At 46.8% G+C, this 12,500-nt stretch overlaps 1 protein-coding gene across 1 annotated transcript in view; it reads right to left on the reverse strand.

Annotated features, from left to right (window-relative positions):
- LOC138864393 (uncharacterized) overlaps positions 1-12,500 on the reverse strand; it is an 81,133-nt gene that overhangs the window by 30,474 nt on the left and 38,159 nt on the right. Inside the window, exon 2 of the mRNA XM_070131303.1 lies at positions 7,342-7,397. Coding sequence (XP_069987404.1) covers positions 7,342-7,397 — 56 coding nt within the window. The remainder of the gene's footprint in view (positions 1-7,341; positions 7,398-12,500) is intronic.

Here is a 12,500-nt window from a genome sequence, read left to right on the forward strand (position 1 = left end):
TCCCATCCATCTCCCCCTCTCATTCCCCTCTCTCCCTCACCCATCTCCCCTCAATCATTCCCCTCTCCCTCTCCCACCCCTTCCACTTCCTCACCCATCTCCCCCCCTCTCATTCCCCTCTCTCCCCACCCCTATTCCCCCACCTCTCCCTCCCCGCCCATCCCCCAAATCTATAGATCTTTTTTTTTTTAAGTCGAAATGTTCATACAGTCTATATCTCCCCTCGTCTCCTTCTGACCCTCTTCACTTCTTTTATTTTTCGGTCGAAAGAAACTTCTTCTGTGGCTTGAAGGGGGAGGGGGGGGAGAAGGAGGGAGGAGGGGGAGGGGGGAGGGGAGGGAGGGAAGTAGAGGGAGGGAGGGAGAGAAAGGGGGAGAGAGGGAGAGGGAGAGACAGAGAGGGAAACGAATAGACAGAGAGAAAGACAAAGATAAAGAGATACAAACACAGCTGCGCAGTGACAAAGACAGAAACAGACATTAAAAAAAGAAAGATAAGAGACAGATATTAATAGAGAAAGAAAATAAAAAAATACAGATCTAAAGAGAGAGGTGTGGTTCCGCCCAGTTTCCCCCCCTCCCTCCCTCCCTCAGATTCCCTCCCTAAGGTCCCCCTTCCATTCCCCGACCCCCAAACCCCCTCCCCCATTCTCCCCCCCCCCCTCACAACCCCCCTTGAGGATGGGTCACACCGGGTCGGCCGCTTCGTGTTGTCCCAGCCAACCGCTGTTCAATAACACGTTGCGGCCTTATTTGCCCCTCCCACCTCCTCCTTAGGCCTCCCCACGCGCTTGTTTCCCTTTCCCCACTCCCTTTCTCCCTGCCCTTGCCCCCCCTTTCCCCACTCCTTTCCCTTCGCCCTGCCCCCCTTTTCCCCACTCCCTTTTACTGTCACTCCTGCTCCCCTCCCTTGCCCCCCCTTTCCCTACTCACTTCACTTGCCCACCCCCCATGCACTCTCCTTTCTCCTTCCCTTGCCCACCCCTTTCACCCTCCCTTTCTCCCCCCCTTGCCCCCTTTACCCCTACTCCCCTTGCCCTCCCCCCATGCACTCCCTTTCTCCCTTCCCTTGCCCCCCTTTCACTCATTCCTTTCTCCCTTCCACTTGCCCCCCTTTTCCCTACTCCCTTGCCCTCCCCCATGCACTCCCTTTCTCCCTTCCCCTTGCCCCCTCCTTTCCTCATTCCCGTTCTCCCTTCCCTTGCCCCCTTTCCCCTACTCCCCTTGCCCTCCCCCATGCACACTCCTTTCTCCACTTCCCTTGCCCCTCCCTTCCTCATTACGTTCTCCTTCCCTTGCCCCCTTTCCCTACTCCCTTGCCCTCCCCATGCACTCCCTTTCTCCCTTCCCTTTGCCCCCTTTCCTCATTCCCGTTCTCCCTTCCCTTGCCCCCCTTTTCCCCTACTCCCTTGTCCTCCCCCATGCACTCCCCTTTCTCCCACTCCCTTTCTGCCTTCCCTTGCTCCCCTCCCCTTTCCTCATTCCCTTTCTCCCTTCCCACTTGCCCCCCTTTCCCTACTCCCTTGCCACTCCCCCATGCCTCTCCCTTTCTCCTCCCACTCCTTTCTCCCTTCCCTTGCCCCCTTTCCCTCACATCCCTTTCTCCCTTCCCTTGCCCCCCCCTTTCCTCACTCCCTTTCTCCTTCCCTTGCACCCCCTTTCCTCACTCCCCTTTCTCCACTTCCCTTGCCCCCCCCTTTCCTCACTCCCTCCCTTCTCTCCTTCCCTTTGCCCCCCTTTCCTCACTCCCTTTCTCCCCTTCCCTTGCCTCCCCGCTCTCCCCATTCCCTTTCCTCACTCCCTTGCCTTCCCCCATGCACTCCCTTTCCTCACTCCCTTGCCCCCCCCTTTCCCCACTTCCTTTCTCCCCTCCCTTTCCCATTCATTTTCTCCCCTCGCTTGCCTTCCCCCACGCACTCCTTTCTTCCCTACCTTGCCCTGCCTCTCCCCTCTCCCTTTCTTTCCTCCCTTTCCCCATTCATTTTCCCCCTCCCTTGTCCTCTCCCACGCACTCCTTTCTCCCCTCCCTTGTCCTCCCTTTCCCCATTCCCTTGACTTCCCCCACGCGCTCCCTTTCTTCCTTCCCTTGCCCTCCCTTTCCCCACTCTCTTTCTCCCCTCCTCTGCCCTCCACGACACTCCCTTTTTCCCCTCCCTTGCCCTCCCTTTCTCCCTCCCTTTCTCCCCTCCCTTGCCCCCGTTTCCCCACTCGCTCTCTCCCCTCCCTTGACCTCCATCACGCACTCCCTTTCCCCTCTCCTTTTCTCCCCTCTCCCTGTTCCTCCCACGTGCACAAGGGATGGGGAGGAAGAGGGAGGATAAGGAAAAGGGAGAGAAGGAAAGGGAGTAGAGGAGCCGTGAAGGGACAGGAAGGGGAGGGAAGGGAAGCGGAGAGGACAGATAGCAAGGGAGTGGAAGTGAGGGGAAAGGAGGATAGGGGGTGAGAGGAAGGAATAAGGGAAAGGGACAGGAAGGGAGGGACAGAGAGCAGGGAAAGGGGGAAATAGCAATGGAAGGGAGAGGAGAGGAGAGGAGAGCAGAGGAAAGATATAACGTAGATGCAAATCCACCCCTTTTGCTAATGATAAAGACATACCATTTAAAAGGACCATTATTTACACACACAAAAATATCTCCAATTTAACCGTAAACTGGAGATTGTGTGTGGGGGGGGGGGGGGGGGAGGGGGAGAGCTTTTAGATAAATATCACCACAGCCTTTTCTAATCCGGCCCAATTTATATTTACATACCAATTGTACTTATTTTTAGACACAGCCCCTCCAATTCCCTCGCCTCTCCCCCCCCCCCTCTCGCCCTGGCTCCCTCAACCCCTACCCTGGTTCCCTCCCCCCCCAACCCCGGTACCCTCACCCCCTACCCTGATTCCCTCCCCCCCTTCCCCAGAACCCCCCCCCCTACCCGGTTCCTCTAGCTCGGCCGCCTCCTGATGGACAGAGGGAGGGGAGGGAGGAGGGGGCTTATGACGTCATCGGCCCTAACATGCCTTTCTGCAACTGGCGACATTACGCACACGGACGCACACGCACACATACGCACATATCAGCGGCCTCAGAGAGAAGGTTAACAAGCAAGAGGCCTAGAATTTCGTGTTACTTTGGATTACATTTTTCTCTCTCATTTCCTCTCTTCTATCTTTCTCCATGTCTGCCTTCTTCTACATTGGATATTCATCTTTATTCTCATGTCTGTTCATGTTTATTTCTAAATTGTCTAACGTTATTTTGTCTGCTCATTCGCATCACATCATCTTATTCCTTCTCATCATAAAATAGATGAACAGATAAAAAAAATAATAATACCAACCAGTTAACGTATTCCTTCTCATCATAAAATAGATAAAAAGATACAAAAAATACCAACCAGTTAACTTTTTTTTTAATACCAACCGCCTAGATTTCCTCCATTCATCCCAGCAGCCGACACCAGACGCAGCTCCAGCCGGTCGCAAATCTCAAAACCCGGAACGTTTTTGCGAGGGAGACGCTTCCCACCTTTCAGCCCGGATAACGGGGGCGACAGCAAGCTATTTCGAGTCTGCGGGAGTCTGTCTTGTTATGTGCGAGACTCTCCTCTACGGCCGCCGGAGTGCTTGTCTGACAGAGCTTTTAGGTCGAAATTTGGGGGAATGGCTCTAGGGTTCTTTGTCTTCCTTGATGTGTGTGTGATGTATATATATGTATATGTATATGTATATATGTATATATATATATATATATATATATATATATATATATATATATATATATATATATATATATATATATATATATATATTTTTTTCTGTGAATGTTGCCTTTAGCATGTGTAAGTGTCAGAATAAGTGTCTACGTGCGTGCGTGCGTATGCCTATATACGGGTATGTGCGTAAGCCTGGACATGCGTGCGTACGCGTTGTGGCCCGCGGGCACAGCGCGGGGAGCCGCTCCGCCCGAGGAAAGCTATTTTTGCATCGGCCGTTCTAACCCCTAACCTTCTAACATCCTGCAGTCATTCTATCGATCTCCGCTAACAACACCTGGCTGCCGAGAGCGACCTAACCCCGCAGGGTCGGGCGAGGAGGGAGACGTCTGAAAGTTTAACGCCTCTCTTTTCTTCTCCCCCCCCCCCTCTCTCTCTCCTTAAACGCCTCTGACCTTGTTTCCCGTTCGAGGAAATAATAATAGTCACATCTTGCACCCGCCTTGCAACCTGGTGGAGCAATATTAGATGCAATTTTGCTGACGTGACTTTTTTTGGGTTTGTTTGTTTCCTTTCCTTTTTCCTTCGTCGAGGATGGGACTAACTCGTCATAACTCGTGTGTCACGTGACTAATAAACATTCCCCACCTCACACCGGCTCCTTATCCCCCCCTCCCTTCCTTCCCCTTCTCCCTCCCCCTTCCCCCCCTTCCCCTTCTCCCTCCCCCACCTTCCCCTCTGTAGCTCATCCTCTTCCCTAGAAATCTCATTCTTCTTTACAACTTTACTCTCTTCTCTTCCATCTCAGGAGAATAGTCTTCTTGCGCATCTCGTGACGCCATTTGCATAACGCAGCGTCTTCTCGCCCTCAATTTCCCTATTTCATTATCTGTCCCATTTCTTTTAATTCTTCCCCTCCCCCTTTTCTCGTTTTCTTCCAGTCATTTGATCTGTTCTTCTCTCCATGCTTTCTGTTCTACCCTTCCCTCTTCCTCTTTCTTCCCCTTCCTCCTCCCCATCCCATTTCTGTCTCCCCCATTCCCTCCCATCCTCCCCATCCCTCATCCTCGCCCCCTCTCCCTAACTTCTCCCTCTCCTCCCCTCTACTCAGCCCCTCTCCCTCATCCCCCTCTCCTCCCGCCCTCTCCCCACCTCCCCACCTCTCCCCTAACCTCCACCTCTCCTCACCCCTCTCCTCACCCCCTCTCCTACCCCCTCTCCCCTCTCCCTCACCCACACTCCCCTTCTCCTCACCCACAATCCTTACCCCCTCTCATCATCTCACCCTCTTTCTTCATCCCCTTCTCCTCACCTCCCCTCTCTCCTCGCTCCCTTCTCCTCACCCCCTTCTCCTCACCCCCCTCACTCCCTCTCCTCACCCCCCTTCTCCTCACCCCTCATCCCCCTCACTCACCCTTCTCCTCACTCCCCCTCTCCTCACCCCCTTCTCCTCACCCCCGTCTCCTCACCCCCTCTCCTCACTCCCCCTTCTCCTCACCCCCGTCTCCTCCCTCTCCTCACCTCCCTCTCCTCACCCCCCTTCTGCTCGCCCCCCGTCTCCTCACCCCTCTCCTCACCTCCCCCTCTCCTCACCCCCTCTCGTCACCCCCCTCTCGTTACCCCTCTCCTCACCCCCTTCTCCTCGCCCCCGTCTCCTCACCCCCTCTCCTCACCCCCTTCCCCTCACCCCCTTCTCCTCACCCCTCACCCCCCCCTCTCCTCACCCCCCCCTCTCCTCACCCCGTCTGCAGTATGACGCAGTCTACAGTCTACCAGGTCGACGCTTTCCATCCCTCATGCTGCAGTCTATCGCCCTTCCATCGGCTCTTCAGTCTAATCGATCCGAGGAGGCACGTCTTTCCTCCCCGACACTGCAGTTACGCACACAAACACACACGTAAACATACACGCACACGTAAACATGCACACATAAACATACACACATTCACGCTAGGGTAAATCGATCACCTTTCGACGCGTCGCGGGCCAAGCACACGTAAGACGAGGGGGGGGGGGGTGGAGGGAGAGGGAGGGAGGAAGAAGGAAAGAGAGAAAGAGGGAGAGTGAATGAAAGAAAGAGAGGGGGGAAGAGAAAGAGAGAGAGAGTGGGAGGAGAGAGAGAGAGGAGGGAGGGAGAGAGAGAGGGAAGGAGAGAGAGAGAAAGAGAAAGAGAGGGAGGGAGAAGAGAGAGAGAGAGAGAGAGAGAGAGAGAGAGAGAGAGAGACCCTAATACAGACAGACCGACAGACTCAAGCAGTCAGCTTCTACGTATATTGTAATGAAAAAGTAAAGTAGAAGGAAAGAAGGGAAAGAAAAGTGGAAATTGTAGAACACACAAAAAAAATAAAAACGACCATTTTTGGAATGGTCGTTCTTATTTTTGTGTGTGTGTGTGTGTGTGTGTATAACATTAATAACAACATATAACATTAATCATAAAAAAATCAACGAAAACTCAAAAGACCGAAAACATACACACTCGATATTAACAACAAAAACAACAACAAAACAAAAGACATTTTCTCCTAAACATGAACCAACGCGATCGGCTCCGACACAAGGACCAGCGACCGCGGGAAAAAAAGCAGCTGGCACTTGCTCTACGAAGGTCGGTTATCTACGACCTGCCAGGGAGTAGGTAGTTCGCCGGTAGATTGGTAGATAAGAAAACAGGGGAGGTTTGAATGTTCTGGAGGTTTGAAGATAGGAGAGTGATTAAATTTCGTTTTCTTTCTTTCTTCTTCCTCTCTCTCTCTCTCTCTCTCTCTCTCTCTCTCTCTCTCTCTCTCTCTCTCTCTCTCTCTCTCTCTCTCTCTCTCTCTCTCTCTCTCTCTCTCTCTCCTTTCTCTCTTTCTCTCTCTCTCTCTCTCCTTCTCTCTCTCTCTCTCTCTCTCTCTCTCTCTCTCTCTCTCTCTCTCTCTCTCTCTCTCTCTCTCTCTCTCTCTCTCTCTCTCTCTCTCTCTTTGGGGGGGAGGGGTTGTTTTTTCTGACCTTTTTTTCTTTTCTTTTCTCTCGTAGCTGTTATGGTTATTGGCTTTTCTTGACTGTTACTTCCACCAAGGACGTTATGTTTTTGGTAGCGTTGGTTGGTCTGCAGGATAACTAAAAAAAAAGTTATGAATCGATTTTTATTAAATTTTGACCAGAGGTGTGTCGTAGCCCAACTTAGATGTCATCAAATTTTGGTCCAGGATTTTTCTAGCATTACGAGACAGGGAAACTCGGACGTCACCAGGGTACTTGAGAAAGAGGTGATTTTAACGTAATTCTTCATATGTGAATATTTGCACTGCATCTGTGACCCTATTGCCTTGGCGGAGGTATGCGCTCTCTGACTGCTTCTAGTTAAGAGCTGATATCATTATCTTCATCCCCGTTGTTTTTCCCCTTCCTCGTACCAATAATAATCAGCATTACTACAACAATTATTATCATTATAATTAAGATCGTCATTATTATTCTCATCGTTATTTACGTACATATCAGTCCTATGTCCAATCTAAGCTTACATAAAAAAAAAAATCCATATATACATGCCTACACCCATATCTAGCTATAAGCCTATATCTACATATCTATTTTATTGTATATGAATATCAAAGAGTCTAAATTATGCACAAATCGGGGGGAAAAGGAGTCTTACCGCCGTGCAGCGTGGCCAGGAGGAGGACCATCCCGACGGCGATCTTCATGTTGTTCCTGAAAAGAAGAAGAACATGATGCGTGAGATTTTTTGGGATTTTTATGATCATCGTTGTTTGGCGTTAAATCGCAGCTCTGTGTACAACATGTGGCAGATGTTTATTTGTATGTATATATCTGTATAAATGGCTTTACTAGAGATATAGATAGATAGATAGATAGATAGATAGATAGATAAATAGATATAGATAGATAGAAAGAAAGATCGACATTGGATTATGTTTATTTGTTTATATGTATATGTGTACATATAAACATATGTGTCTAAATGTCTCTATGTAAACATGCATGTGTGTGTTTGTGTGTGTGTGTGTGTATGTGTGTGTTTGCGTGCGTGTGTGTGTGTGTGTGTGTGTGTGTGTGTGTGTGTGTGTGTGTGTGTGTGTGTGTGTGTGTGTGTGTGTGTGTGTGTGTGTGTGTGTGTGTATGTATATATATATTTATGTATATATATACATATGTATGTGTGTGTGTATATTATATATATATATATATATATATATATATATATATATATATATATATATATATATATATATATATATATATATGCGTGTGTGTGTGTGTATAAATACATAGACACGCACACACACACATACAATATATATATATATATATATATATATATATATATATATATATATATATATATATATATATATATATTTATATATGTATATATACATATATATATATATATATATATATATATATATATATATATATATTCAGATAGATAGATAAATAGATAGATACATAGATACATCACTGAAAATACCTGCAACGGAAAGAAAAAAAGTTACTAATAACGAGCCTTTATGTTGCAGCCATTATATAAATTTTCCTCTTCGACGAATCGGATGGAAAGCTCCGTTAATTGCGCTTAAAGGGACCGTTCGCTTAAAGAAGGTAAATTCCAGTTTAATAAAAAGATGGGGGTTAGGGCGGAGGAGGGGGAGGGGGGGGTGGAGAAGGAAAGGAGGTGGAGAAAGAAAAGGAGGTGGAGGTAATGGTGGTGGATGTGGAAGAAGAGAGAGGGGAGGAGGGGAGGGAGAAAAAGAAGTAGGAGGAGGAGGAGAAAAAGGAGAAGTAGGAGGAGGAGGTGGTGGGGTTGTATTGGTGGAGGAGGAGGAAATGAAGTGAAAATAATAGGAGGAGAAGAAGAAGAAGTAGAAGGAGGAGGAGAAAAAGAAGAAGGAGGAGTGGTGGTGGTTGTAGTGGTGGAGAAGGAGGAGGAGATGGTGGTGGTGGGTGGTGGAGAAGGGGGATGGAAGGACGGAGGGAGAATAAAAGGACAAAAGTAAGGAAGAAAAGAAGGAAATGAGACAAAAAAGAGGCTAATTTAACAACCCAATAATCATAAATAACGGGAAAAAAGCATCTAATAACCCAACATCACCTTCCACTCCCTCCCCATGTACCCCCCCCCCTACCCGCATTCACCGGCCGCCCCTCATTACGGGGAAAATTTCCTGCGTTCGTTAGTTAAAGTCGCAAACCAGCCATCGGGACACGGGATTAGCAGGGTGCGGGCGAACACAGTAGGGAAGTAGGGTGTTTGTTGTTATTTATTTATTTATTTATTCTTTTTCTTTCTCTTTTCTTCTCTCTTTCGTGTTTTTTTTTTCTTTTTTTTACAATTTCTCTGAATCGTTGTCGTTTCGTTATTTTCGTAATCGTACGCATTTTCGTTCTCTCTCTCTCTCTCTCTCTCTCTCTCTCTCTCTCTCTCTCTCTCTCTCTCTCTCTCTCTCTCTCTCTCTCTCTCTCTCTCTCTCTCTCTCTCTCTCTCTCTCTCTCTCTATCTCTCTCTCTGTCTCTTTCTCTTTGTCTATCTCTCTCTCAATCTCTCTCTCTCTCTCTCTCTCTCTCTCTTTCTTTCTCTTTGTTTATCTCTCTCTCTTTTCCCCTCTTCCCAATCTCTCATTTTTTCTCTCGTTCTCTTCTACTACTTCTCATTTCGTCTTCTCTTTTTCTCGCGGTTCTCCTCTATTTTCATCTTTCTATAATTTTGCCACTTTCTCCCTTTTTCTTGCGTTCAAACACGGTCTCCAGAAAATCTTTTACGGTGCAGGGAGAGCTCCACGTCCTGCGGCACTGGCCTTGCTACTGCTCGGGAGAACAAGGCAGTGGGGGGAGGGAGGGGAGGGAGGATGGGTGGGGGGAGGGGGTAGGAGAATAGGAGGGAGGCGGAAGAGGCAGGGAGGGGGAGGGAGGGGAGATGATGGAGGGAGGAAGGAGATGGTGGAGGGAAGGAGGGGAGGGAGGATGGGTGGGGGAGGGAGGATGAGGGGGTTAGGAGAATAGGAGGGAGGTGGAGGCAGGGAGGGGGAGGGGAGATGATGGAGGGAGGAAGGAGATGGGGGAGGGAAGGAGGGAGGGAGGATGGGTGGGGTGAGGGAGGATGGGGAGGTAGGAGAATAGGAGGGAGGCGGAGAGGCAGGTAGGGGGAGGGGGAGATGATGGAGGGAGGAAAGAGATGGGGGAGGGAAGGACAGGGAGGAGAGAGAGGTGGAAAGAGTGGGGGAGGACACAGGATGCGAGAGGAAGGAAGGAGGAGAGGGAGAGGGAGGGAGGGAAGGGGAAAGGAGGAGAGGAGGTTGGGGGCATGAAGAAAGAAGGAGGGATGGGAGAGGAAGGAGAATGCCAGGAGTAGGAAGGGGCAGGGAAAAGGAGGGAGAGGGGAAGGAGGGGAGGAAAGTGTAGAGGGGAGGGAGGAAGGGTAAGAGGAAGAAAACAGAAGAAGGTTAGAAGGGGGAAGAGAGGGAGAAGAATGGAAAAGGAAGACAAAGGGGAGAGAAGTTAAAACAACTGGCAAACGTAGAAAATAAAACGAATAAAATAAAAAGGAAAAAGAGAAGATAATGATGAAGAAGAAGAAAAAAACAAAAAACAAAAAGTAAACGAAATTAAATAAAAGGTTAAAAGAATTGAATTAATAGAAAGAAAAATGAGGAAAAATAAGGGGCAAAGACAGAAAGTGATAAAAAGAAAACCAAAAAAAGGAGGAAAAACGAAAGAAAAAAATCTAAATACATCACAAAGAAAATCAACAAAAACAAAAGCATAATTAGGAAATTAAAAAGTAAACTAAATATCAAGTAATTAGTAAATGAGTAAATACATAAGTAAATAAATGGATGAATAATTAGATAAATTGATAAGTGAGTAAGTAAAGTGATAAATGATTAAGTAAATAATCAAAGGAATAAATAAAAAAAAAGTAAATACAGAAACGAATTAGTAAATAAATAAATGAATAAGTAAGTAAACAAATAAGTAAACAAATAAATGAACAAGCAGATGAATTGGAAAATAAACAAAGGAATATGTAAATAAGTAAATTAGTAAGTAGATAAATAAATTAATAACCAAATAGATAGACGAATACGTAAATAAATAAGAATAAATAAATTTGTAGATAGATTAACGAATAACTAAATAAACAAATATGTAAACAAATAAATGAATAAGTAAATAAATAAACAAATAACTTAATAGATAAATAAGTTAATAAATAAACGAATAGGCATACATATAAATCAGTCAGTAAATAAGCAAATAAACAAATGAATAAGTAAATAAATCCGTAAATAATTAAGAAAATAAATTAATAGATTAATAACAAAAAAGTAAATAAGTAAATGAATAAATGAATAAGTAAATAAATTAAGTAATACGTAAATAAATACATTAATAAGTAAATGAATAGATGAATAAGTAAATAAATGAATTAATACACAATTAAATAAATGAGTAAGTAAATAAGTAAATAAATAAATAAATAAATAAATAAATAAATAAGTAAAAAAGTAAATAAGTAAACAAGTAAATGAACAAGTAGATATATAAACAATTAAATGAATAAATTTATAAGTAAATAAATAAATGACCAAGGAGATAAGCAACAAGTAAATAAACAACCAAAAAGCCCAGATCCCCCCCCCCCCGAGCGCCAGCCCGACGCCGCCCCGAGAGAAAGAGGGCGTGGCGTATGCAGCAGCGGCGGCCATGGCTCCTCCCCTCTCAGCGGTTTTTCTTCTTCTTTATCTTCTTCTCCTTTTTTCTCTCGTTCTTTTTTTTCTTTTTTCTTTTTTTTCTTTTTTACTAGATCTGATTTATTTCTTTTCGTTTTTTTATTATTGTCTTTTTTTCTTGTTTTTTGTTTATTTGTTCTTTCTGCTTTGTTCTTCTTCTTGTGTTGAGTTTCTTTTCCATTTTCTTCTTTTTATGTTTTTTGTCTTTTTCTTTTTTCTTTTTTTTTCTCTCTTTTTATGTCTCATCCTTTTTCTTTTCTTTTTCCTGTCCTCTATTTTTCCTTTTCCTTTTCCTTTTCCTTTGTCTTCCTTTATCTTCCTGTTTATTTTCCTTTTTGTTTTCTTTTTCATATTCTGCTTCTCTTCCTTCTCCTCCCCCTCCCTCCACCTCCTCTCATTGCTCCACTCCCTCCTCCTTCTTCTTTTTCTTCTACTTCATTTTCTCCTCCTCCCCTTCCCCTTCCTCATCCTCCCCTCCTCTACCTTCCCTTCCAACTCCACCTCCCCTTCCTCCTTCTCCTCCTCCCTCCCCTTCCCCCTCCCCCTTTCCTCCTCATCCCTCATCCTCCCCCACCGCCTCCTTCTCCTCCTCCATCTCCACCTCCACCTCCCTCCTTCTCCTCCACCTCCTTCCTTTCCCCCTTCCCCCCTTCCCCCCTTTCCCTCTCCACCACATCCTCCTCCTCCTCCTCCTCTCCCTTTCCCCCTTTCCCCCTCCTCCTCCTTCTCCTTCTCCTCCATCTCCTCTTCCTCCTCCTCCTTCCCTCCACCTCCTCCTCCTCCTCCTCCTCCTCCTCCTCCTCCTTCTATTACTCCTCCTCCTCCCCCTCCTCCTCCTCCTCCTCCTCCTCCTCCTCCTCCCTCCTCCTCCCCTCCCCCTCCTCCTTCCTCCTCCTCCTCCTCCTCCTCCTCCTCCTCCTCCTCCTCCTCCTCCTCCTCCTCCTCCTCCTCCCCCTCCTCCTCCTCCTCCTTCATCCGAAACCTTCCTACGTCGCCAGGATGCAATCGGTAGCGCGCACTGCGGTCGCTGGAGAACCCTGCAGGATGGAAGGATTGGAGGATG

Source organism: Penaeus vannamei, chromosome 16, assembly GCF_042767895.1.
Source record: "Penaeus vannamei isolate JL-2024 chromosome 16, ASM4276789v1, whole genome shotgun sequence".
Lineage (NCBI taxonomy): Eukaryota > Metazoa > Arthropoda > Malacostraca > Decapoda > Penaeidae > Penaeus > Penaeus vannamei.